Source organism: Mesocricetus auratus, unplaced genomic scaffold (assembly GCF_017639785.1).
Source record: "Mesocricetus auratus isolate SY011 unplaced genomic scaffold, BCM_Maur_2.0 Super-Scaffold_100676, whole genome shotgun sequence".
Classification (NCBI taxonomy): Eukaryota; Metazoa; Chordata; class Mammalia; order Rodentia; family Cricetidae; genus Mesocricetus; species Mesocricetus auratus.
The window spans coordinates 77,901,415-77,929,050 of NW_024429266.1; the positions used below are offsets into that span (position 1 = coordinate 77,901,415).

The 27,636-nt window shown below is 40.6% G+C and overlaps 1 protein-coding gene across 1 annotated transcript in view; it reads left to right on the forward strand.

Moving 5' to 3' along the window:
• The window catches only part of Phlpp1 (PH domain and leucine rich repeat protein phosphatase 1), a 185,303-nt gene that overhangs the window by 126,639 nt on the left and 31,028 nt on the right, over positions 1-27,636 (forward strand). Inside the window, exons 5-10 of the mRNA XM_040739368.1 lie at positions 5,912-6,058; positions 6,630-6,860; positions 11,612-11,814; positions 13,014-13,074; positions 15,268-15,363; positions 19,250-19,405. Coding sequence (XP_040595302.1) covers positions 5,912-6,058; positions 6,630-6,860; positions 11,612-11,814; positions 13,014-13,074; positions 15,268-15,363; positions 19,250-19,405 — 894 coding nt within the window. The remainder of the gene's footprint in view (positions 1-5,911; positions 6,059-6,629; positions 6,861-11,611; positions 11,815-13,013; positions 13,075-15,267; positions 15,364-19,249; positions 19,406-27,636) is intronic.

Genomic DNA, 27,636 nt, shown 5'->3' on the forward strand with positions numbered 1-27,636 from the left:
AAACCAAGCATATTTTATATCCATGACAAATAAACTCAGAAGGAAAAGTTTATGAAGATTGGCAGGAGTTTTGTTTGTTTTATTTTTGTATTATTCAGTTCTCTCAACTTTGACGCTGTAGAACACTAGCTTTTTTCCTTTCCAGCCCTTGGATAAAAATGGCTCCACTTCATTTACTCTGGAACATATTTGCTCCTAAGTAGTTCCTTGGAAGCCACAATGAAATAAGCTTGCAGCTCTGTGATTAATAACAGTAGAAATGTTGTCTACATAAATTGGTGTGTCCTAACTTTTCTAATCAGTTTAAGAAGCTAACATCTCTTTTGTAGATTTAAATACCTTTAGCATAAGGGAGTAGTCACAAAGATTATACTTCAAAATTTAATTTTAAATTTTTCTTTAAAACTATGTATAGACAGTGTCTTAGGGCTACTCTTGCTGTAATGAAACACCATGACCAAAGCAAGTTGGAGAGAGGAGTTTATTTGACTTACACTTCCACATCCATTGTCAATCATTGAGGGAAGTCAGGTCAGGAACTCAAACCAGACAGGAACCTGGAGACAGAAGCTGATGCAGAGGCCATGGAGGAGAGGGTCTATTGACTTGCTTTCCATGGAGCAGAACCCGGATCTCTAGCTCTGGTCCCTCCACTATCAATGACGAATTAACAAAATGGCCTACATGCTTGCCTATATCCTAATTTTATAGAGGCATTTTCTCAGCTGGATTCCTTCTCTCTGATGACACTAGCTCGTGTCAAATTGACATAAAAGTAGTCAGCACAGACAGTAACACGTTTGCCTGGTGTGGTGTTGCCTGGATTTAAGGGGGAGGGACAAAAGCAATGATTGCTCTATTTCCTCAGTGGTAGTTTTGAGGGCAGCTTTTCCTCTCTGTTGCTTTTTAGTTATGTCTGTGAAGCTGTTTAATGGAACAGGTAAGGACTTAATGACGTGAACTAATAGACAACACCCTTACATGTTTTAGCACTTTGTACATTTTCCTTTCCAGTTTCAGTGCAGTTAGGAAGTAAATAGAGTAAGGGGAGCAAATAAGGAATTGCCATCAACCTGACCAGTAGTGCTAATGCTACTTTCATTCTCCTAACTTGTCTTTGACCCCACTTTGCATCTTTCACTAGAGGCCCTATTCCTAATAGGTAATCATACTTCTCATTATACATGGGGGTTTATGGTATCTAGTTTGAAGGGGATGTCAAGGGTTGCTTCTAACAAGCCATAGTTACTGATCTTGTCTCTGAAAATTTTGGAGTCTGTCCAGTATCTGGACTCTCCTGTGCCAGTACTGAGAAGCAAAATGTGCCTTGGAGTTTCGAATAAGTCACACAGTCTCAACTCCTCCCGTGCCTGTTTGTGCTCAGTGTAGTACCGTAGCACTGCATCATACAATGCCACTTTAACGGCTAGCATTATTCCTTATTAGGTTCTCTGTACATGTTTGATTTATTTCCCCCTCTGAGCTCTGTTACTGGACCAATGGATGTGGGCTACTTTCCTTTTTCCTGAAGTAGACTGCTTGCTTTGGAAAGTGAAGTCAGTCTTCATATTTTTTGGTAGTTTGGGAACACTATTCTGGAATTGTTTTCTTTATCAAAACATAAGGTATTTGAGAAAGCATCCTCATTGCTGTTGCTGCCACTCTTGATAGGAGAAAATGAGTAAAGAGGTAGCATTTTTTTCTACAATATATTCTTTGGCTCATGGCTAAGAATTGTAACTGCTAGTTTTTATAACATACACTGATGGACTTCTATTGAGTTCTTAACAGTGATGTGTTGAAAGGTGGCAGAGTGTATGCAGTAGTCACACAACTCTCTCATAGCCATTTTATTTTATCTGTGAGCTTGGAAAATAAGATAACTTCAAAGACCTCTTCTATTCTTGATTTTTTAAAAGACCTACCTGAAATTAAGACAATGCCTACAATCTTAGTCTGTTCTGACTGCAATGAGTGTAATACCTTGCAATGAGTAACTGTCAAGCAGCATGAATTTATTGTTCATAATTCAATAGAGACTGGAATGCCTAAGACTAATGTACCAGTAGATTAGATGTTTATTGGGAGCTTACTTTGGAATCAGTACTTTCTCCCTGAATTCTCACGTGGTGGGGTAAAGGTATACCCTTCAACCTCTTTTATAAGGACATTAATCCTATTTATGTGGGTAGAGCTCTTACATTGCTTAAGTTTCAGCAATGTGAGAGAATAGATGTTTAATCACAGCATCCACTTAATTAGCTTTCTTTAGCTTTGAGACTGTATGTGCTGTGAGATATATGTATGTGTAAAATACTGTCTTGGTTACTTGTCTATTTCTGTGATAAACACATAACCAAGACATCTTATAGAAGAAAACGCTTGGGCTGGAGAGATGGCTCAGCCATTAAAGGCTAGGCTCACAACCAAAAATATAAGAAGAAAACGCTTGACTTGGTGCTCATGGTTTCAGAGAGTTAGATGCCATGATCATCATGGTGGGGAACATGTCAGCAGCAGTCATGGCGCTCTAACAGTAATTGAAAGCTCACATCTTTAGATACAGCCACTAGGTAGAGAGGTACACTGGGACTGTCCAGTAACACATTTCCTTTAGCAAAGCCACACCCACTAACAGTTCTTTCCCAAAGTTCTGCCAGCTGGGACCAAATATGTAAATGCATGTGCTTATTATGGTGGTCATTCTCATTCAGTCCACCACAGATACACATATTCTCCCACTGTAATACATGTAAGAAGATTTTTATACCTATCTTTTCCTTCAAATTTTTAGTCTTTAAACCATCAGCATTCCCCTATTATTGTACAATAGCTATTACAATCATCAATATGTTTTTACTAATCTAAACTCTGGAATGCTTTGATTCTCTTCTTATATATATTTAAGAAACCAGTAACCTGAGTGAATACAATAGAATTGAAATGCTAGTTTAAAATAAGGTCTTTTTAAAACTATTTGCCAAATGTGCATGTTTAACTTTTTTTCTTCCAAATCAGCCACTTTTATTTTAGAACTGGTTTTATATATACATTATTTATCTGGCATTAATGTCTTTTTAAGAATCATTTTTATGTATGTGTGTGCTCATGTGTGTGTGCCTGTTATGGAATGAAGATGGTTATTGTGTCTTGGAGGACAGGAAGTCGGAAGCTGCCCAGGGTTGGTGTTAGGAAACAAACTGCGGTTCTCTGCAGGAGCAATGCTCTTAACCACTAAGACATCTCTCCAGCCTCTTAAGCTTAACATTTTATACTGTGTTTTGTGATAGGATATTTGCTGGTACCCTGGCTGTCAACTTTCCCCTCTTTTTTTTCTTTATTTTTAAATTTAAATTTTAATTAGAAACAAGGTGTGTGTGACACTGCAGCCTAGATGCTCAAGCTTTGTGTTCTGTGAACCTGTGGATACACATGTAGGAGAGAGGGTAGGACCAGCAAAGAGACCCTCACAAGCTCTGGAAACATAACATTTGGATGGGGAATTCGGGATCTTGCTTTTTATTCTAATATGGAAAATATTTTTCCACATTAAATAACCTTGAACTCATTGGTATCTGCATTATGAGAAGCATAAAGGAAACAGGTGAAATAATTTTAGTGGCATATTTTGTTTAGTCCAGTATACCTGTGGTGGTTTGAACAGGTGTGGACCCATAGACTCATGTGTTTGAACGCTTGCCCCAGCGGGAGTGGCACTATTAGGAGGTGTGGCCTTGTTGGGAGTTCTTTAGAAGACTCTTGGCCCTAGGCGTAGGGACCATTGTTACTACCTAAGTTCTCTAGGCTCTGTAATTGAGTTGATTTAGAGAAAAATTGCACTTTCTTTTCTTTATAGATAACAGTCTTTTTAATGCTAAATGAATGAGGGATACTTGCTAAGAGCCTCCCTTTCCATTTAAGCATGACAGCTGTTTTTGCCTCTTTCTGCACTTTTGTTTATTCTCAATAGTGATCGAATTCCAGCAAATTTGTTTGCATAAGTGAGTTTTACTTTGCCTTGCTTCATTATTTTCTTCTCCAAAAGCCAGACCACTCGTTCCCGTCTTGAACACTTACTGACTTTGAAATTCTTGTTCTCCACTGTCTAGCAGATCGGTTTCCTTCCTCATGTTCTTTTCTTAATTCTGAATTTAATAGTGTGCATAGCTTCAAGCTGTACCCTGTTCTTACCAAATGTGGGAAGCATCTAGAAAGAGACCATGGTTTTGCTTGAATGGGAACAGTGGTTTCATCTGAGGGAAAGCTGCCATATTTGAGGGGAAGGAGGGATGGAGCAAGTGCCAGTTAAATTTGAGCTACAAATTATTATTTTTTTAGCATGAGTTTATCCCATGCAACGTTTGTGACATGCTTAATGAAAAAAAACATTGTCTGCAAGTTGTATTTAATGGTGTTCTATAGTTTATCTGGCAGCCATATTCCAGGGCTCCTTTGCCTTCTCAAGAACTGAAGGATATCAGTAAACTCCTTTGTATGAACTCTATATGGTGACATTTTATTTAATTAGAAATTTAAAGATGTACATATAAAAACCAAGAAGTTTAGATTATACTGACACTTAAATGAAAACCATTTTTTAGCATTCTTTTTATTTATTCTTTGTGTTTTCACACCATGTATCCCAATCCCATCCATCCCTTCCCCCAAATAAGACAAAATAAAATTTAAGAGAAAAAAGGAGGACTCTCCTCATGGACACTGCAGTGTGACACAGTGGGTCACACAGTAAACCCCTGTATCCACACATCTTCACATGCAGGTGCTCATCACAGGAATCAATGGTCTGGTTCAAAGCCCTTGGTCCCTGCTACATCACTGACACTGGGTCCTCACTGGGACTCTTCCTGCAGCCCTGGGTTCACAGGACCAATCCCCACCCTGTGCTCCAGCAGATCGCAGATGGGGTGGATGTTGGGGTGGGCCAACACAATACAACCCTGGTTTGGGGCCTGAGTACTTGCAGGGGTTGTCAGCCCGCCATCTCTCCCTGTCCTCACCACCAGGCCGAGTGCTCCAGTGTTGCCCTGGCTAGCTCACCCCTTGCATTGATGAGTAAGGGGCAGGGCCAGTCCTTCTGCTTTTGAGTCCTAAGGGTGGGCTCTCCCGCACCTACACTTTCTGGGTCATCTTTGTGGGGTGCAGGGGCCACTCTCTCCAGTGCTGCAGGTGATGAGGGAGGGGAAGGCAGCTCTGATGACCTCAGGGCCAGCTCTTCCACTTGCCTAGGCATTGCGGGGAGTGTTAGGGCATCTCTCCTGGCCCATGCTGCCTCATGACGATGAGCAATAGGGCAGCTCCCTCACTCTCACAACATCGGGGCTGGCTTACTCAACCTACGCCAACAGGGTCAGAGTGCTACACAAGTGGAGGGTCCAATCCCAAGTGCTGCGGCTGGTAAAGGGGATTGTCAGCTCCCTCGCCTGCCTCAGGTGGCAGGATCAAGGGAACAAAAACCATTTTATGTAACACAAATACCAAGATGGATGCCACTGTTTTCTGTCTTTGCAAGTCTGTGACTTTCTGTCTGGGTTCTCTATGCTTTCACAAGGATGTGCAATTGAAGTGAAACAGCACAAAGCAAGGTGGGATCCTGGTGTTGTAAAAATAATCTTGACCTTGGGTTTAATGTGAGTTGTGTAATGGACGATAGAGTTTAAAAAGTTGTTCCAGTAGAACTTATTCTTCAGTCACCCTGATTTCACAGCAACAAGTCTTTCTGAATATATTTACATTTTAGGCAAAACACTGGCCTTGGAGTCAGATTTGCTCTCTAGCTTTGCTCTTCCCTAAGCCTTGAAGGGCTGGAGTCAGATCAGGGAGTAGGACAGGATTATCCTCGAGGCTGTGCCATGCATTTGTGACATTTTCTGCTTCTCTTTTATTGTGATAGGTTCACCAAGCTGAAGAGCCTTAACCTTTCCAATAACCACCTAGGAGCCTTTCCGTCAGCAGTCTGCAGCATTCCAACCCTAGCAGAGCTGAATGTGTCTTGCAATGCTCTTCGAGAGGTCCCAGCAGCTGTCGGAGCGATGCAGAAGTGTGTACTGTAAACCCCGGGGGGATCTGGGACGCTCTGTGGAAGTTGCACATCATATTAATTTGTTATGTTTGCCAAGGAAAGCACTGGCCTCACCTCCAGCAGGAGGGTACTTGTAGTCTGTAGAGCTCATGTGCTAAAAGAGTTTAGATCTTTAGATCTTGTAAGAACTAAACTGCAATTGTTTTTGAACTGCAGTCCCTGTGAATGAGTGTTTCTAAGCATAGGAGAGAGGTTTCTTTTTTATTTTATGAGCTATTAAATTTTAAGTCTTCGAAATTAATTTTAAGAAAACAAGTAAGTATCAGTGCATATTGGGCAGGTTTGCATTGCAGTTAGCACATTTCCTCATGTGTACCTTTGCAAGTTGAGGAGATGGGTAACATTTCTCATTTTAATAGGACATTAAGGTCCTGATTTCTGATCTTATCTCCCTTGTCCATAGTTACCTTCTGCTTGTCCTTATGCATTTAGCAGCATTACAGTAATGTGATCTTCATGAACTTGTGTGTTGATAAGAAAGTTGGAAAATGTACATTTTCCTGTGTAATTGTGATGTCTTCTTTGATAGCTTACAGACGTTTTTGCTGGATGGGAATTTTCTCCAGTCTCTTCCTGCTGAGTTGGAGAACATGCACCAGCTCAGCTATCTGGGTCTTTCCTTTAATGAATTCACTGACATTCCAGAGGTGTTGGAGAAGTTGACTGCTGTGGACAAACTCTGTATGGCTGGGAACTGTATGGAGACCCTCAGACTACAGGCTTTCAGAAGAATGCCTCATATTAAACACGTGGACCTAAGGTAACTTCTTATGAGAAATATATCTCATCTGAGTGACTGGCTTGTATTGTGGGGTGAACTAGTACCCAGAGGGAAGAAATGACTAATTGTGCAATTTTCTTTCTTCCCTGAAGCTTGTTTAAAAAAAAAATCCCACATGCTGGGCGGTGGTGGTGCATGCCTTTAATCCCAGCACTCAGGAGGCAGAGGCAGGCAGATCTCTATGAGTTCGAGACCAGCCTGGTCTACAAGAGCTAGTTCCAGGACAGCCTTCAAAGCCACAGAGAAACCCTGTCTCGAAAAACAAAATCCTACTGATGAATGATTTTTCTTTATGAGGGGTTTCTTTGGTTTTGTGAACCTAAGCCCAATTTTAATTTGCATGAATATATAGGAGCACCGGGGTAGAGACTGTTTACATTAACTGAAGATCACTGAGAACATGGTGGAGGTTGTTCAGTCTTTCTTATCTGTGTCTTGCTTGAGACATTTGATACTGTGGAGCATCTCTTGATTTTTTTCCCCCTTAATTTAATGTACACGTTAAGTTAAATTGATTTAACTTTTTCTATATCCATTCAAGTGGCTCAGAGCTTAGCTTACCATTCTTCACAAAAACATAAATTCTGTAATTTATCTCTTCAGATCCAAAGTTAGCTACTCCCTTTACTCTGATTCCTTATAAAAGCAGAGAGACTTCATTTTTAGTCCAAGTACACTGAAACCCAGCTAGGAACCTCTGGCCTTGTCTTTGCTGCCCATGCATACTTCACCAACATCCTTTGGTAAATAAGCTTCTCTTAGTATTTAATCACAGAGATAGTTTACACAAGAGGATCCAATAGAGATGTATTTGGTCTATTCTCCATATGTGAATGTTTTGCCTGTATGTATGTATGCACCATGTTCACGCCTGGGGCCCACTGATGTCAGAAGAGGTTGTCAAGCCCTCTAGAACTGGAGTTACAGACATTGTGAGCTGCCATGTGGGTGCTAGGAACCAAATCCAGGTCCTCAACGAAGACAAGCAAGTGCATTTAACAGCTGAGCCATCTCTATGTGCCCAAGGAGGATGGCTTTTAAGTTTATCTTTTTAAAAGAAAAACAAGAGCCTGTCATGGATTTAACTTATTACAAAGCAGTGTACATGTGTGAGCCTTTCAGGCTTACTCAGTTTGGTACTTTTTCAACTAAATTTACACCACCCACCCCCGCCATTAACCCATTTGCTATCCATAGTAAATCTTGATGGGTTAATTTCTATGTGTCTGTTTCTGATCTACAAATTACAGCTAATAATAGAACTCAATTTGTGGAGTTGTGTAGAGAATTGAGTTGAACTGTCTAGCAAGGATGTTCAGTTGTTACTGCCCGAGGCCTAGCTCCTCTCCTAAAGCCTGCTCAGGTGTCTTTCTTGGCATCTTTACTCTGTGGAAAGTGGGTTTGTCCTTGCTTCACTACCCACTCTCCCCTCTGGCTAACTCAAACGCTGCTTTCTGAGGCTCATTCAGTCAAGTGGCTTCATTTGCTCCCTTTCTTCCCACTTACGTGGTTTGGCTTGTGGGCCAGACATCCTGCCAGTGGAGAATTGCTTGACTTCATCTCTCCTCACACAAAAGAAGGCAGGCTTTCCTGACTAGGGGGTATTAATGGTATGCAGGGCGATAATGCTTCATTTGGCAAATACAAATACTTGTAATTGATCTGCATTTGAGAACTTTTTAGAATGGGACAGGGACCAACACTTTTCTTGGTTAAATTTATTTACAAGCATAATGTTATTAGTCTTAGTTGTTTGAATAGATAATTTCTTATTTCAGAATGTAGGTCTATTTATTTTCAGTGACTCAATGGTATGTATGACTTTGTTAGATCCAGGAATGGTGGGCACTGACCTCAGGTAACAAGCTTGAAATGATTTCAGAGTTACGTGGTACATGTGACAAAGGAGTCTTTTTTCTTGAATGAGATTACAAATGAGATTGATCTAATGTGTCTAGTCACAGTTCTTAGAAAGATCTCTGTGAAATCCTGGGACTGTGATTTTTGTTTGAGTCTTTTTGGATGACTTCAGGTAGATGCTGTTTACCAGAGGAGACAGTGGGCATTTTGTAAATGCGGAGTGCACAGGTAACTGCTTCTTTCTGGGTTCCTGTGCAGAGAGGCAAAGTGTAGATTTGTTTCTAGTACTGCCCTGGTGCTTTCGGTTGAAGATAGAAGAATAACTTGGGTATCACTGAATTCCCTCTACACAAACAGCTGATTTTATTACATTTCCTTCCAAAAGAAATGTTACAGCAGACTGAGAAACAATCACCTTTTCTTTTATTCTTTCCCCTACATTGACATTCTTCAGTATAATCAACCAGTCTTCCACCTTTACTTAACCCTCTTTGTCTTCTTGGGACCAGGTTCCCATCAGCTGCCAGCTGGACCATTAATCCTTAGTTTCTCTTATTTATATCCTCACCCATACCTGTGAAGCACAGGCTTTCCTCAGTTGTATCTACTTTCAACACACTAGCATACAAGTCCTGTGCAAGAGGCTCTATCTTAGAGCTGCTCACCGTGTGCTTCAACATGGGCAGGGAAGCCATTCCTTTGCTACTTTCCACAATGAGATAGAAACTGTTTTAGAAATGTGTGGTGATTTGACATTGTGCTGTATTCAGGCACTTTATGACAGATTGATTGTGCAAGAAAAGAGCTGATGTGTTAACTTTGAGTAGCAAGTCATGTGATAGAAGCTGTGTGCTTGTGTATGCTCTGATGACTTAGAAATTTAGAAAGCAGTCCCCTTGTCGTGGCCTGTTAGGCAATGCTCTTATTTAGCCTTGTTCTCCCAGTATTAGCATTTGGTAGATAAAGCCCTTGCTAAATACTTGTAAGGGATCAGTACATGAGCATAGCCAGCATATTACTATTCTTTCCAATTCTAGCAGGCTTGAAAGTCGCACATTGCATAGTTCCTGCCTTTGATCTAGAAGCCACAGTGCCTGTGAACTGCTAGTCCCTGCTCTCCACACCCTTGGGATTCAGGCAGGGTGCACCTGCTTTGTAGGTTCTCTGTATTTTGTACATTCCTACAACGTCATCACCTACGTAGTTCTCCTATGGAGCACTGCAAAGCACTTCATCTTGTTACTCTTACCAATATAAAGCCAGCGGTGGTCACCATGGCCACAGCCCTTCACAGTGTACACAGACCTGGAATTTCTTCCAATTTCTTTACTATTTTGCAGAATAAGAAAGATGTTTTTCTCATTTCACAGATGAGAGTTAGGTGACTGGTGCTCAAGGTCTCCACCTGGAGCTGGAAGATAATTCTTGGAGCTGCTCCTTCACACACAGGAACTCCATTTTCCTTTCCTCGTGGACTTTCCTCTGATTCCTCATTAAAACAAAGTTCTTTTCATCATCTTTGTACAACATGGTGACTTGTGGGTGGGTGGGTGGGTGGGTGGGCCGTTGTTTGAAATGAAAGTGATAATGCTATTATGGTCATTCAAAGTATAATTTGGGGGGAGAACATGAAACATTCTTTAAATTCCTTCAGTCCTGTTATCTCCAAATGAGGCTTTTTTTTTTTCTCCTTTGTGCACATTCTGATCATCTAGTGAGCATTTGGAAATGGGCACATTTCTGGGCTAAGGCCAAATTTTGAATCTTACAACCAAGAACAAGAAAAGAAGGAACTAAAAACATCATTTGAAGACACCATGTGCTGCCCCTGGTTGTTGACAAATCCTCACTCTGTGCTGTCACCCATCCTTGTGTTTCTTTATGATATTTCTCTTAATAGCTTATATACATCGTTCCATTTTGTTTTCTGAAGAGCAGAAACTCCAGAGAATGTCTGGTCTCTAACTCCATGTATAATAACAGTGCAAGCTCAGTGCTTTTTCACCTGGGGAGAAAGATGTAGCCTATCTTGGTGCCAAGAAGTGACATTTCCATCTATTTCTGTTTGTAATATTGGTTTCATATCTTTCTCATATTGATCCATTGAAGCTTGTCTTTCACAGCTTATCTGCAATAGCTTCACTCCACCTACTAGTTATCATGACAAAAGATTCTGCCATCTTTCCTTTATTTTGCTCCGTTCTAAAATTGTTGATCCCCATCGATGTCCTTCACTTTATGATTTCTCAACAATCATGATGCCAGTGTTGAGTGTCTTCTACACTTTGCTCTTTTGAGTAGTAGTCCATGTATGGAAATAGCTGTAGCTGTCAGTCCTGATCCTGACCATCAAGAGTCCCTTAACCCTCCTTTCCATCTCTGGTGCTCCCATTCGGTATGTGGCTTGAGGTCACTGTCCTTTATAATTGCCTATCTTTTTTTCCACATGCACTTCTTTTCCATGTGTCTGTCTCCTCCTTTAGGGAGCCAGTGCAGGTGCAGCGTGTCTCAGGTGGTTCTGGATTGGTTTCCAGTGTTCATTCCAGGATGGCATCTGTGCTTTCCCAGCCTCTTTCTTTGGAAGTGCCTAAGTGGATAGTTTTTCTTCTTTTGAAGTAAATTAAGTAAAATCAATATACTTGCTCCCCTTCTAGCCTTCATGGCCCAAATTGTCTTCAGACCTCTTAGAATTGAAGCTAAAAATAGCTAGTGGATCTTTCCAGTTAAAAAAGATGGAAGCTAAGATTACAGACAGCATGGCGAACTCTAATACACTAAGACTTGAGTCCATATGGCACACTATTTGGGCTCAGCAGTTTATTTCTAGCATTGTAGCTAAGTAGCTTGTGTTTGTGTCCTTCCTCCTTAAGACTGAACGTACTCAGAAAGCTTATAGCAGACGAAGTGGACTTTGTGCAACATGTCACTCAGCTTGACCTGCGAGATAATAAACTTGGTGATCTAGATGCTATGATTTTCAACAACATAGAAGTTCTGCACTGTGAAAGGAATCAGCTGGTGACATTGAACATTTGTGGCTATTTCCTAAAAGCACTCTATGCTTCTTCTAATGGTAAGTGGCAGACTACATCCAAGCTGCTCTGTTTACCCAGCACTGTCATCCAGGCCTCGCTGAATCTATTCTTTCCTCATTTAGTAAAGTAAGTGTTAAATCCTTCCAAGACAAAGGTCATGAAAGAAGATTGTTGGCATCTTATTTGCAGGAACAGAAGGGAAGATTTTACTATTCCTAGTTGGTTTTTTATGTCATGTTAAATTGCTCACAGTGGTCATTTGTTTCTTCTACTTAAATAAGGGACAAGGTAAACTGTTTCTTGGCTTCCCGATTAAATACTGGGGGATGGAAGGAAATTTCACTGTAGGCTCCATTCAAGACCTACAATTTTGTGTTCCACTGACAATGGGGTTACTTGAAGATTAGCCTGAATTAAGTGCCCACAAGAATATCATGAAAGCAAAATTCTTAGTTATTTAATAAGACCTCTTATTTGGGGGTTGTTTATTACCTGTGGGATGTATGGTGTGGAGTCAGATAATGCGACTTACAGGAGAGATCCTGAGGAGGAGGTATGTGACGGAAGTGACGCTTTCACACTGATAGCAAGATACACTTAGGAGAGAGGAGGAGAATCCACTCACCACTTGTCCAGGCTACCAAGATGAACTTGATGTGAGCTAAGGGAACCTGCAACCAGGCTGTAACTGTGATGCATGACTTGGGGTGGGTGGGTGCCTGAAATGTTGGAAAGAAGGGAGCTGGTACCAAAAGTTACTCTGTAAATCTCTCACTGGGACCAGAGCAGACTGAACCTGTGAATTAAGAGCAGGCCTTTCAGTAACTGCTCAGCCCAAGGAACAGAGACCTAGGCAGTCAGTGGTGCCCATTTCCTAAGTACAGAAAACCTTCTGATCTGAGAGGAGATCATTTACAATGCTCCCAAGTGCTGTCTCTGTTGTGAGGGAATCAAAAACAAGGGGCCTTTGGTTTTATGGATGATCTGTGAGAATTAAAAATACGCTGTTCACTTGGGTGGCCTTTTAGGTACACTTTAGCACACGTAATGGTGGGAAAGCACATAAATGACTAGAAGCAGAGAGTGAATGTCTCATGGTTGCCCTGGAAAATGGCTTTACTTTCCTGGACTTCAAGTTACACGGGAAGGTGCATTGTAAACGGGAGGGCGAGTGTCAGCACTTCCTACATACGGAGTCACGTGGGTCGTAATGTGTTTGTGTTCTTTCCCCTCCTAGAACTCGTTCAGCTCGATGTTTACCCAGTCCCGAATTTTCTGTCTTACATGGATGTCTCAAGGTAAGAAGGCGCCACCTCACAGAACTGCTGGCCCATTGGGGAGTTCTGTAGCTTATTCTATCCAATCCCATGCCTAAGGGTTTTTGTTTTTTAATTAATTTTAGAGTTTTAAGAAAAGTGACAAAAACTAAAGTGTTTTAAAATAATAAAAATTAAACTTAATTTAAAATGTCATTAAAAAAAAGTCAAGTGACTTTGGATGCCATCTTTTTGTGATTTTCCTGTACCTGAGTTCAAACTCAGGGCCTCATCCAAGCTAAGCAGACCGGTACCACTGAGGTAACGCCCCCAGCTCTGGAACCAATTTGGACCCCAGGTTTGCACCCAAAAGATTGGAGACTTCAGGTGCCTTGAAGGTCCAGTAGCTCTTTATATGTATTAATTGTATGCGGCTGTTTCTCTAAGTTCATTTTTTTTTCACTTTGTACACACATGTACTTGCTAAAACTTCTGGGAGCTGTTGGGCTATTAGCTTGCTGTAGGTTGGCAGAGCTTCTGACACTTCTGCGGTGGGTCTTACTGATTCCAGTGCCTAAAAATACAAAAATAGATGCCCCCTCCCACTTCATGACATAAAGGCATGGCTTTGTCTACAACATGTATTTATACAAGTGAAATTTCAGTAATTTTAAACTATTAAAATTGAAACTCATTTTAAGGAAATATCCAAAATTTCAGAGCACATATTGTAGGGAGAAGTATCACGGATCTGCAGCACTGACCACGCCTGTTTGGGCGTGGTCACAGGTACATGGTAGAAACCAGGGATAAAACAGGGGACCCCGCTCTCTTGGATTCTGGTGGAGGTTCAAAGACCATAGAGTGCTGACCCTGGTTCTCAGCTTCTCATGTAAGTTACTTTTCTGTATCTGAATAAATATCCTACTACCTTCTCCTGGCATCCTTGGCATGACTCGTTTCCATTATCAAACGGGCGTTGTCAGTGCTGCAGATCCATGAGCCTCTTCTTACAACATAGGATCTGGCTTTCTGGAAATGCCAACGCAAGCTGTTGGAGGGTATGCATCATCCATTGCAATCCCAATGGCAGTGTGAGTTATAAGGCATAGAATTTTACCTTTCATCATGAAGAGCACACAGATTAGGCTACTTTAATAATAAACACCTTTTTAGTTTTTAGCTATTGGGAGAATTATTCCACTTGTAACTTTACTGTAAACTTAGGTATAAAGTTCTTTGAATGGTTTCATGAATTTGCTATTACATTGCTACAGTGTATTTAATTAACTTAAATTCAGACATTACTTGATTAAGTTCTTAGGTTTTTTTCCACACCTCCTTATCAACTATGGGTGTAATTTTTCAGCTTTTAAATGGAAACAGGGGTTTGTGTACCTAGGTACATATGCCTTGTACAGATTTACTTCAAAGAGTTGGCTATTGAGTGAGCCTGTTTTGCTCTTGCTCATAGCATTATAGGTTCAGTTCACTTGTTTCTAGTAACTGTAATTATTGTCAAATGTCCAAGTAAACATTTTCAAATAACTAATTCTAAGTCTTAACAGTTGGTGCACCATTTCACTTCCCATTCTTCCCAGTAGCTGTATTTTCATAATGCCAAGTAGAATTGGGAATTATTGTAATGCCAATGATAAAAATGTAAACTTGAAAGTAACACTTTGTTAATTGATCATTTGACTTAACTGGATCACCCCCCCCCCCCCGTACTAGCCCTCTTACTGAATTTGCAGTGGTCTCTAAAGGGGTGTTTAACAATTGAGAAGTAGAAATCTTTTAGATGCTAGAGATGGTTCAGATGCTGTATCTGTTAGTTTTTATTTCTTCTCTAGTATGTTAATTCATCTTGGTTTTAAAATACAATGATTTCATATATCCTTTTAACCTTTCTCATTGTATTTTGGCATTTTTTAAAAAAGTTTCTCTGTAGTTGTTTTGAGCTTAAAAGTACATTTGAGGGGCTGGAGAGATGGACAGAATTCAAGTCTGTGCTGCTCTTGCAGAGGACTGTAGAGTTCACTTCCAGCATCCATAGCAGTGGCTCACAACTGTCTGTAACTATAGCTCCAGAGGATCTTATGGCTTCTTCTGGCCTCAGTGGCACCTTCATGAAAGTGTACATATACACAGACACATATAATTAAAAAAAATTAAACTGCATATTTGAGACCAAATTTATTTTTAAAATAATAATTTGTATGTTTTTATCTTCAGAAACTGCCTAGAAAATGTGCCTGAGTGGGTATGTGAAAGCCGAAAATTAGAAGTTTTAGATATTGGCCATAATCAAATATGTGAACTTCCTGCCCGGTAAGTATTTCAGATCAAATGAGAGGATATAAAAAAAGTATCAGTGATAACCTGGTGACTTATGTAGTTGTATGTTTTTTACTCTTTTGGCTTCTTGAGGGGTTCTGTCACCCAACTCCCAAGTAAATTACACACGGAGGCTTATTATTACTTATGAATGCCTGGCCTTAGCCTGTCTTGTTTCTAGCTTGTCTTATCTTAAATTAACCTGTCTGCCATGTCCTCTGAACTTTTACCCCTCTCTTCTGTAAATCTTACTTTCTCTCTTATTCTGTGGGTGGCTGGGTGACTGGCCCCTGATGTTCTCCTCTTGTTCTCAGGTTGCTCTCCTTCTTTGTTTCTCCTGTTCATTCTCTGTGCCGGTCAACGCCTATCCTTGCTCCTGCCTTGCTATTGGCCATTCAGCTCTTTATTAGGACCACCAGATGCTTTAGACAGGCATAGTAACACAGCTTCACAGAGTTAAACATATGCAGCATAAACAAAAGTCACACACCTAAAAATAATATTCCCCAACAGACTTAGTGTTTATCTTATTAGCTTGCTGTTGGGAATCCTAAGAGACTGTTTTCAAATGTGTTGATGGTTTTTATTCCTGTATTGTTGTGGGGTAGAGAGTAGAGTAAGCCTTTGACTTTCAGGCTGACATTGCAGATGTGGTCGTGTTTATTGGAAAGTTGCAAATAAACCAGGAATGTACCTTTTGGATCTTAATTCTTTCTACCTTACCCTAGATAATTTTTGTTTTCCCTGGGATGATACGATTTTGATAGTGTCGGAACATGACAGAGATGGATGTTGTTAGATCACTGAACCTTGAAAGAGCAAACTAGGTGGTCTTTTTCTCTTTGAATTCAAATTTGAAATAGGAAATCTACCAACTTCACTTTCTTTCTCCCCTTTCACTCTTAGCTTTTTTCATAATTTGTGCTTTTCAATAGTGTTGGGGTGTGTACATGGTTTACATGTGGAGGTCAGAGGACTACCTTGCAGTTAGTCCTCACTGTCGACCTTGGAGAAGACAAGGTCTTTTTTATGTGCTGATGCATTATATCAGGCTGGCTGACCCTCACATTTCTAAGAACCTCATTTCACCCATAGAAGCATGAGAATTTCATACATGGGTGCTTCCAGCTTGTACAGGTTCTGGGGATCTGAATGCAGCTTGTCAGGCCTCACAGCAAGAACTCTAACCACTGACTCATCTTCCCATCATATTTGTTCTTTAATAATAAGAGTTTTGAAGTAGCCACATAATGATTTCTAATATCCATAGATGTTGACAAATTTTTTCCAGTTAAGTAATTATGACTACCCAGGTGGTTAATAAACCGTAAGAGAATTCCTTCCTAGACTGTTGTGGGAACTTTCTGTGATGAATATGGTGTTTACCTTAGTGCTTCTAACATCAGTATGTAATGCCAGGCATTTGAAGTGTGGCTCTTCTGACCAAGGCACTGATTAATAATTTTAATTTAAGTAGTAATTTAAACTTAGTTGATGACCAGTTGCTACCAAAATTTAAGTTCAGTTATTTCAACCTTTTTAGCCAGTTATAGGACAGGGAAAAGTTGTTTATCAATGTATAATCAAAAATATCAATACAAATAAGGTAAAAGTAACATTCAGCTTAACCTTTATTTGATCTTTATGACCTATTTCTTTTAATTGACCCTTAAAAGTATGGGTAGGGGCTGGGGAAATGGCGCAGTCAAAAGTGCCTGTCATACAAGTATGAGAATCTGAGTTTGGATCTTCAATATCCACATGAAAAAGCCAAGCTTTGTCACATGTGTCTGTACCCCTAGCGCTGGAAGCAGACATAGGTAGGTCCCTGTTAGTGCAGTATCTAGCCACTTGGTGGGTGGTGGGTGAGAGGCCCTGCCTCAAAAATAATGGCTGAGGAAGATAGTCAGTGGTGACTTATATTGTCTGTGACATACACACACACACACACACACACACACACACAGAGTGAGCACCTGAGATGTAACTAGTTCTAGTGAAGAACTATAAATATAGACACCAAATGTAAAATATTTATAGTGACAATGCTAAAATAATTTTAGACATAGTTAGTCAGGTGATAAGAATTACTTCATTTTACTTTTTTTTTTTTTGTTTTTGTTTTTTGAGACAGGGTTTCTCTGTATTGTTTTGGAGGCTGTCGGTTTAGCCCGGCCTCGAACTCACAGAGATCCGCCTGCCTCTGCCTCCCAAGTGCTGGGATTAAAGGCGTGCGCCACCACCGCCCGGCTCATTTTACTTTTTAATGTGGTACCTAGAGAGTTTCCAGTTGCACATGTAGCTCTCATTGTATTAGAATATTGCTCTCATAAAATAAATCTAAGTTACATTTCAGTCCCCAAAATGATTATTTTCTCTTTATTCGTAATACCCAAAAACCAGGTTCATTTAAAAATGCTTTCTGTCCCCAGAATATTAGTTAATTGAACATTTAATTGACCTTCATGCAGCAATCATCACTAGAATGAGAGATAGACAGACAGATAGACAAACACAAACCATGCCCATTGTTTTTACAAGAGGAACATGAAAAACAAAATGGCCACATTTAGGGAGGAAAATCGTTGGAAATTTTTTTTACCATTATCTTTTTTATTATTCTTCTATCTTGTCTTTCCCTATTCAGTTCAACAAGTGGCACACCAGGGATTAGATGTGCTTACACTGTATTATACTTTCACACACTAATAAATACAAGGTAACTGAGATTTTACCATTTTACCAAGCCAATATTTGATTGGCTCTGTACTAGTTTAGGCTTTTGTGGGTCTAAACAAATGCTTATTCAAAGTAAATACCAAGTGTTATATTGTCATATAATTCAGTGTTTCTCTGCATTTTTTTTATGAAGCAAAAACAATACCTATTGCTTTCTCCCTCAGTGTTTTAGCTACAGGTTTTGCTAAATCCAGTTTTGGTGGTCTAATATTCAATCAAAAGTGATTCCTTAGAATTGATATAATATTTAACTTTTGTTTCTCTAAAGAAGGTATATGATGAGTTCAACAAAACAAGTCATTTATAAATGAAAATACGTGAAAAGAGAAGTAGTATTTTAATGATTAGACAGTATCCAGAAGGATTGAACTGAATTATCATTTAATAATAATACTGCATTCTATTCTCTTTAGGAGAGAGTGTCTGCTGTTCAATAGGATGAAACTATGGATCTGTAAAATATACAGGCATTAGGCAGAGAAAATGGGAAAACTAACTTATGAAGTAAAATGTAACATTTTCTTAGATGTATTTAGAAGGCTTAATGTCCCTGAAGATTTTGCTTACTGTTAATCATCTCTGTGAAGATTGCTCAGCTGTGTTCATTCAGACTCTGGACAGGACATTAGCCTTGTGGGTCTGGAGAAGCATACAGTCTTGTAAAGCTCACCTTGCCAACCAAGATTAGAACAAGCTCTCCAGTGTCTCCTTCTATGAAACAAATATAGAAGGCACTGAAATACAAATAGCTCCAAAGTTTATATTAAAATAAACCTGCTAAAGCTAGGGAAATAACTCAGCATAATTCTGACAGTTCTTGCATAAGAGTGAGTTCAATTCCCAGCACCCACATGGTGGCTCACAGCTATCTGTAACTCCAGTTCTGAGAATTGGATGCCCTCTTCTGACCTCCACAGGCGCCAGGTACTCATGTGGTATACATATACACATGCATGGAAAACACTTGTATGCATTGACCAAAATAAAATCTAATAAAGAATTAAAACGAACCAGTTAGCCTGTATTGAATTAATGTATAATTTGTGGAATGATGGTTATTTAAATCTTGTGCTTTTTTAACCCTTATCCCAAATTAGCCCTGTATAAATAGTTGCCTTCTGTTTTGTTCCCTCTCATACAGCTTATTTTGTAATAGTAGTCTCCGGAAATTGCTGGCAGGACACAACCAGTTAGCAAGGCTCCCTGAAAGGCTAGAGAGAACATCGGTGGAGGTCTTGGATGTGCAGCATAACCAGCTCATTGAGCTCCCACCTAACCTCTTCATGAAGGCTGACAGGTAAAGCATTTTGAGTGTCTTTAGTATTTCCCTGAGCCTGCCACTGAGGTTTTATCACCTATGATCTGAGCTCTTATGTTGGGACCTCATTATCTCTCCTAGGTGTGTGAAAAGTTGGTTTACCTAGCTACCTTTCTACCATTTTGTATGGAATGGAGAAATAGCACCTGCATATCTTTACTAATGTCACTGCTCTTTGTAGAGGAAGGTGTTTTGCACTGTGCTAAACATGTGTCATGGGAATGAAATGTGAACTATTATACTACTCCGTGGACAGGAGTTATGTAAGCCTTCTTAGGCTTAGCTTAATTATCTGATTGTCTTCATTTCCTGTTGGTGTGGTAAAACCCCCAACAAAAACAACTCAGAGAAAGAGTTTATTTGTTTCACAGTTCCAGGTTATAATCCCTTTATTGTAGGGAAGTTCAGGCTGCAGGAACTTTTTTTTTATTTATTTTTATTTAAATTAGAAAAAAGCCTGTTTGACATGTCAATCCCAGCTCTCTCTTCCACCCCTCCTCCCCCGCTCCCCAGCCCCCCAACTCCCTACTCCATTCCCTCTCCACTCCCCAGAGAGGATGAGGCCCTCCTTGGGGGATACCCAGAGTCTGTCATATCATCCAGGGCAGGACCTAGGTTCTCCCCCATGTGTCCAGGCTGAGAGAGCATCCCTCCATGTGGAATGGGCTCCCAAAGTCCATTTGTACACCAGGGATAAATACTGATCTACTACCCAAGGCCCCATAGATTACTGCGGCCTCCTCACTGATACCCAATTTCAGGGGTTCTGGATCAGTCCTATGTTGGTTTCCCAGCTATCAGTCTGGGGTCCATGAGCTCCCCCCTTGTTCAGATCAGCTGTTTCAGTGGGTTTCACCAGCCTAGTCTTGACCCCTTTGCTCATCACTCCTCCCTCTCTGCAACTGGATTCCAGGATTTCAGCTCAGGGTTTAGCTGTGGGTGTCCAGCCAGCAGGAACTTGAAGCAGCTGGCCACATCACATGCACAGTCAAGTGCTGAGAACAGTGAATTAATGTGTTCGTGTTAGTGTTCAACTCATTTCCTTTATTCTTACACGGTCCAGGAATCTCTGCCCAGGGAATGGTGCCACCCACAGTAGGTGGGTGTTCCCAGTAATCAAATTTTTTTTTCGATTTTTGAGGTACTAGAATTTGAACACAGGGCCTCATATATTCTACTACTGAGCTTCTTTCCCAGCTTCCCCTCATATTTGAATAGTTTTCCTAAATAATTTGTGTCTAAGCATTTGAAGAAGATGGTTTCTTGAGGAATTGTGATAGTTTGAATGTAATTGCCCTCATAAACTCATAGGGAATGGTACTATTAGGAGGTATGGCTTTGTTGAAGTAAATATGGCCTTTTTGGAGGAAGTATGTTATGTGGACGCTGGCTTTGAGGTATCATATGTGCTCAAGCCACACCCAGTGTCTCAGTTCACTTCCTATTGCCTGTTGATCAAGATGTAGAACTCTTAGCTACCTCTCCAACACTATGTTTGCCTGCACACCACCATGTCCTGCCATGATGATAAAGTACTAAGCCTCTGAACTGTAAGCCACCCCATTAAATGTTTTCCTTTGTTAGAGTTGCTGTGGTCATGTTGTCTCATCACAGCAATAGAAACCCTAAGACAGGGATTAATTTAAATGTTAAGAGAAATTTTATTTTCCTTTTGAAATTCAGTGAACATTTAATCAGAGGTTAAAAGAAAAAACACAGGGCAGCTTCCAGGAGGAGGTGAGAAAGGTAGGCCTTTTGCGGTCTGGTCAGCAGTGGAGATCTGCATGCAGCTGTCAAAAGTGAAGTGGTGGCCATCAGAGAAATCGCCAGAGTTTGGGAGTTTTCAGAAAGCTGCCTTGTCATAGGCATCTTGCACATTCAATTGTGATTTTGTCTTAGTCCATGGTTCAGCTACTGTGCTGGATGCTGTAGGCATTGAAAATTGTTGACTGTAGATGTTGCTGCCAAGTTGCTTAAACCCTAATGCACAGTTTGAAAAAAACTGTACAGTGAACATAATAGAAGTTAAATTTAAGAGAATAGAAAAGACAGAAATAGGGACAGCCTGGCGTATTGATATGAGGTAGAACACTTGGTTGCTGTGTGACAAAATAAATCTACAGTTTGTGTTAGCAGGTAGCTCCAGGGCGTTATTGAAACCACATAAATTCCTCTGTTAGTTTAATCCATAATTGAAATCTTAACAATAGTTTTTTAAAAGTATTTTTTGTGATAATAAATTATTGTTTCCAGTTCTGGGTTAGATTGTATCACTGAGAAACTGCACATGTTGGTCTGTTCTCCCTGTTAGCAGGGAGTTATTTGGTAAACAAATAAGAGAAGATAATCTACTTTCAATTAGGTGACTTCTTTCTCTCTGAAAGCTTGGAGCCTATCTTATTAGCATGCTTATGACTTCACCACCAGTTTATGAACTTACCTTTTATATTCACCTTTGAGTTTCATTTGAGTTGATTTTAAAAAATGGCAGTTCATGCTCTCTACTGAATTGAAATATCACACTATAAGTATAAATACATGCACACTTATGACAATTAAAATTAATAATGTATTTTAAAATAAACATAAGCTCATAACTCAAAGTTGTAGATGGATGTGAAATATGGTGGATTATGCATTGTTTATTGGCTCTGATATTGCATCTTGAGAGAGGACAGGATTTAGTTGTCTTGGGTAAACCAAACGTCTTTTTGCTCAGTGATGAGAGTTCTCATGATAGAAACACTGAAGGAGTTCCAGATACTTGGCTGTCACCAACAGATGGTCAGAGGAAGGATAGGTAATTCCCCTTGGGTTGCCAGAGTGGATGAGTCACAGCCAGAGGTACTGCCTTCCTTCTGTTCTTTCTCAGAATCTTGGCAGTGACTGACTCCCTGTCCACCTAGGCTTGCTCATCATGCACATTTGATGGTCAGACAGTCTCCCGACTGAATTAGTCCAACTAACAAAGTTGGAAAGAATGCTTTTAAAGGAAAGTTGTAAAGACCCCAGTAGTGGTGGGACCTAGTTCTGTTTTTTATACCTGGCTGGAGCAGACTGAGGATGCTCAGGGACAGGAGATGGGGGTGGGGACATCTATGTGCCAATGAGGTTGATGGTATTTCTCAATTGTACTCACTAACTATCCCCAGAGTATTAGTCACACCATAAACCATAAGCTTGAGTGACTCAGACGGAATATGTGTAAATATCAAAGGAACTAAAAGAGAACAGAAAATCAGAAGAAGGTGATCAATTGACCATGACAACTGGTGCTCCTTGGCAAAGGCAGCTATTTCTGGCTTTGAAGAGCTGGCTTGCCCACACTTTTTCATTTAAGTGAGCTATCTTTGAAGTTCTGGTGTTCGGAGGGATGTGGTAGATTAAAAGTGTTTCTAAAATCATGTTCTTCAGAATCCTCTAGAGAACTTGCAGATTCCTGGCTTTTATCTCAGTTCCACTTACTTAGATGTTAGGAGAGCTGGAATCAGCATGTTTAATGAGGTCAGCCTTGTGATTCTAGTATGTAAAGCCCACCAAACCCTGAAAACTCAAGGTGACCATGGGAGGTCATGCTGACAAACAGATTCCTACAGAAGACTCGGTGGAACTTGGGATAGCGCGTACTTCATCTTTTATGTCTCTCATATTTGTATGTGGTGGCTCTTTGGGGGTTAGTAACATCAAAATCAGCTGGCAGGTTTGTCAAAAGCAGAGAGTCAGTCAGTGAGAATTAGAACACCACACAGACAGTTCCAAGATTTCCCTCAGTCCTGGGGAAGGAAAAGGAGAGCATCAAAGGATGGCTAGCTATGGATTTTGACAGGGTTCATATTCTGGTGACTAGTTCCACTTGGGACTAACAGAAATGATCCAGAAGGCTTTAATCAGATGTTCTAAATGTCCATAAGAGTAACTGTGAATACTGTTCAGGAAGGATCATCAAGAGTACTATTCTGAAATTGGTGACCTTCGTTAGCCAATGTCTGGTGCTCTCATAATAGATGAGGAGGAATCATTTGCTCTTGAACTGATGCTTATAGGGTCATCTGTTGTTAAGAAACCACAAGAGTGTATGGTGGTGTACACAACTGTGAATTTCACACTTGCCAGGACTCTTGTAGTTAGATTTTGAGTCTACTCCTGCACCACTTACCACAGGTAACTGAAGGTTGAAGATGAGACACTGCCCCCTGAAAGTTCCTTGAGTAGACGTTCTCTAATCTTAGCTCACAAAGAGGTAAAGCTTAAAGAAAGAAAATCAAGCATCAGGTTTCACCAAGAATCTCCAATTCCATTCCACCCATCTTAGTCTCAGGCTGCATATCAAGCCAAGACACAATGAAACACTTGTCAGGCTAGCAGAGGGGCTCTGGCTTACGACCTGTCAGAAGGGTCAGCCCTTAGGTTGGTGCACTGGCTGGTTTTGTGGGTCAATTTGACACAAGCTAGAGTCATCAGAGGGATTAAGATCCTATGGTTCTGGTTAGGTGGGACCGAAGAATCAGCTGATTAACAAGATACCACAGCTGCTAAAGCAAGATTTTGCATTCCTGGGATACTTAATACTGGTCACCTGGAGCTAAGAAATTACTGGTGATTAAGAAGAGACCAGCATGAAATCTTCTGGGAAGTGTTTCCTGAGAGCACAGAGAAGCTGTGTTCCAGAGACAGCCAAGGTTGAGCCTCGTGCTAGCAACCAGACTTGGTAATGTGTAAATGTTACCCAGGTGGTACTGTTGTTGAAGGCATGAAAGGGTCATGGGGAGCAGCTGAGGCTGGGCACTCTGAGAGGCTAGGAGAAGCCATTGGTGAAGGTGAGCCTCAGTGGCAGTTGAAGGTCCAGGACTGATGGGGTCATTCAAAGCAGCTGAGACTTGGCCCCATGAAGAGAGCCTCTAAGAGGCTGTTGGTGAAAGTGCAGCCCAATTGCAGCAGAAGACCCCATCTTAGGATGACCACCAAGAACAGCAGCAGCAGCAGCAGCAGTGCAGTGGATGGAGCCAGCCAGAGCCTAGAAAACACTCTGTGTGTGCTGCAGAAGGCAGAGTCAGAGAAGTGAGCCAAGCCCTTTGGAGGAGTCCCGAAGATCGTGAGTGAATCCCAGATACTGGATGGTTGGAATTTTGTTTGCTTTGATTGTGACTGTGCCCTGATTCTTCTCTCTTGAAGTAAGAATGTATTTTACTGGAGCCTATAGTTGTGAAATGAACTTTATAGACTTTGGATTTTTAAGGAGATTGACTATTTTAAAGGAACTGAAATTTTATATGTTTAACTATAGTGATGTTTTTGTGTATCAAGTTGACAAGTGGTCAGTGGTACTGGGTGGTTTTGTGGGTCAACTTGACACAAGCTATAGATTCTTTAGAGGAAGGAGCCTCAGCTGAGGAAATGCCTCCTTGAGATCCAGATGTAAGGCATTCTCATTTAGTGATCAAAGGAGGAGGGCCCAGCCCATGGTGAGTGGCAGGTGATCCTGGGCTGTGTAAGAAGGTAGACTGAGCAGGACAGGGGAAGCAAGCCAGTAAGCAGCACCTTTCCATGGTCTCTGCATCAGCTCCTGACTCTGGGATTCTGCCCTGTTTGAGTTTCTGTCCTGACTTCCTTCAATGGTGAACACCAATGCTGAAGTGTAAACCAAATAAACCCTTTCCTGCCCAACTTGCTTTTTGGTCATGATATTTCATCACAACAGTGGAAACCCTCACTAAGACCGTTGGTAAAAGGGAAGGGACAGAGGACCAGGAGTCTAAAGGTCTGTGAACAGAACGTTGGAGGACACAACATCCATCTGTTCTTAGTCCAAGCGAAATTGCTTAGTGTAGCACATGGTCCTGGTGACTTAGAATCTCATTAGCAGAATAGAAAGAGAGGTGACTCAGTGGTTAAGATGGCTTACTTACTGCTCATGGGGAGGACTCAAGTTCACTTCTCACAGTTGCCTGCAAGTCCAACTCTGGCCTCCCCAGGCACTGCAACAAACCTGCACATATACACATAATTTAAAAGACCATTCTAAATCTCCAGATGCCATGAAAGTCAACACAGAACAAAGAGAAAATGCGTCCTCCCCTAATTTATTGTGAAGACAAAAATGTAAGGCAACTTTCCAAGCAGAGTTAAATATACTGGTGAGCATTAGTGGATATAAAAAAGAAAAAAGATGTGAAGTTAAGAACAAACATGGACAAATGGGAAGAGAGTTCATTGAACACATAAAACGGAAAAGAATAGCAATCACCTTATAAATGAGCAGCATATTCTCAGGTGGATAAAGGGTATTACTTTCAAATAAAAATTCAAAAAGACACATTAAAGAAAGTCAGGGAAGTGAGGGAAATGAAGAAATAAGTGTTAGCAATAAATAGAGGAAGTGGGAAATGGGCCCCAGAGGGGCATGATTTGCATATGAAGAGCTTGAAGAACAGAGAAAGTGGTGGCACAGAGTGAATTTACAAATATTTAAAAGTTCAATACATTTTAATAACACATATAAAAAGATCTTGAAGTATATTTGAAAGGAAATTACATACCTGGAATAACCTCAACGATCAGCTCTGAGACCTAATAGTTAAATTTAGATTCTGAAAAATAAAACTTTCCAGGGCTGTATTAAAAAGATCAAGGGATTATAAAGGGCACATATATAGACAGTCATCAGACTCCCCAAAAATACTAATACAAAGTAATATTGTAGCAACATTTTTAAAAGTTGATCAAAGTGTAACCTAAGCTTTTTATATCAGGCCAAGTTCTTTTTAGGAGTAAACAGAAACTTAGATGAGAAAAGTAAAAATGCAGTAAAGAACTTAGAAGTTAGTGGTAAATTGGTGGAAATGGAAGAGAAAACAAAAGGAAAGGAACGGCATGCATTCAAGTTCTTGAACAATGAAACAAACCATTGCACAGAACTGACTTTTAGAATTGTAATATCCAAAGAATATTTTCTGGCAGCAAACTGAAGATCTTAGAGTAGAAAACTGATGTATCAGACAACAAATGGTCATATAGAAATCCGAGGGGGCAGCCTGGGAAAATGGCTCAATTGTTTTAAGTTAAGTTTGCCATACAAGCATGAAGATCTGCAGGCCACCCACAGGTAGAAAGCCAGGATCTGTGGCTCATGCCTGTAGCCCAACTGCTGGGATGCAGACAGGAAGATTCCTATAGGCTGTGAGACATAGTTTAGCTGGATTAGTGAGCCCTTAGTTCAGTGAGAGACCCTGTCTCAAAAGCTCAGGTGAAGAGTGATTGAGGAAGACTCCAGTGTAGCACTGACCTCTTGCTTTCATATGCCTCCATGCTTACACACACACACACACACACACACACACACACACACACACACACACGCGTGCGCCAGGGTAGGAGTGGGGAATAATTTAGTAACAATGTGTAAGCACAAAGTAACTGTTTTTAAGAATGGATAAGCAAACAAAATTTAAAAGTATGATGATAAATGGGATATTGACATTCTTAACTCATCTCCCCACAAATTTACTGGCTACAAAGGGGGCAAAATGGAAGTTTAGTGGTTGTAATTGGTACTGCCAAGTAATCTGAGTTAATTTTGACAATAGTTAAGACATTGTCTTGTGTTCCTTATAATATGGTACACTGAGAATGGTATAACTTCTGTTCTCTGCCAAAAGTACACAACCTTAGTCTCGTGATGATAAACCATAGAGGAAAACCATTCTATACAGCTTACCCAAGAGATAATAAGCTATGGAACAATCCATACGGAGTGCTGTTCTACACAGCTTGCCCTAGTGATGATAAGCTATTGTATAATCTGTATGGAGTACTGTTCTACACAGTCTTACTCTACTGATGACCCTGGAGCAACCCGTATGTAGTAGCATTCTAGGCAACCTCATTCTTGTGATGATGAACAAGGAATGCGGTTTAACATTCTTGTCTTAATGACTTTCTATTGCTGTGCTAATATACCATGACCGAGGTAAGTCTGCTACCAAACCTAGAGCTCCTCTAGAGACAGGATGTCTGTAGAATCTTAGGGTACATGAGAGCTTCTAAAAATCAAACGAAACGAGACAACCCAGAACCAGACGGACAGTGTGCCAAGGCAGAGGAATAGAGCAGTTATCTCTAGGAGCAGGAAGTGACTTTCTTCTGCGGCTGAGGCTTCCCAAGTGCTCTTGGGCAGGAACCACATCTGTGCCCTTTACTTTTGTTAAGAGCTA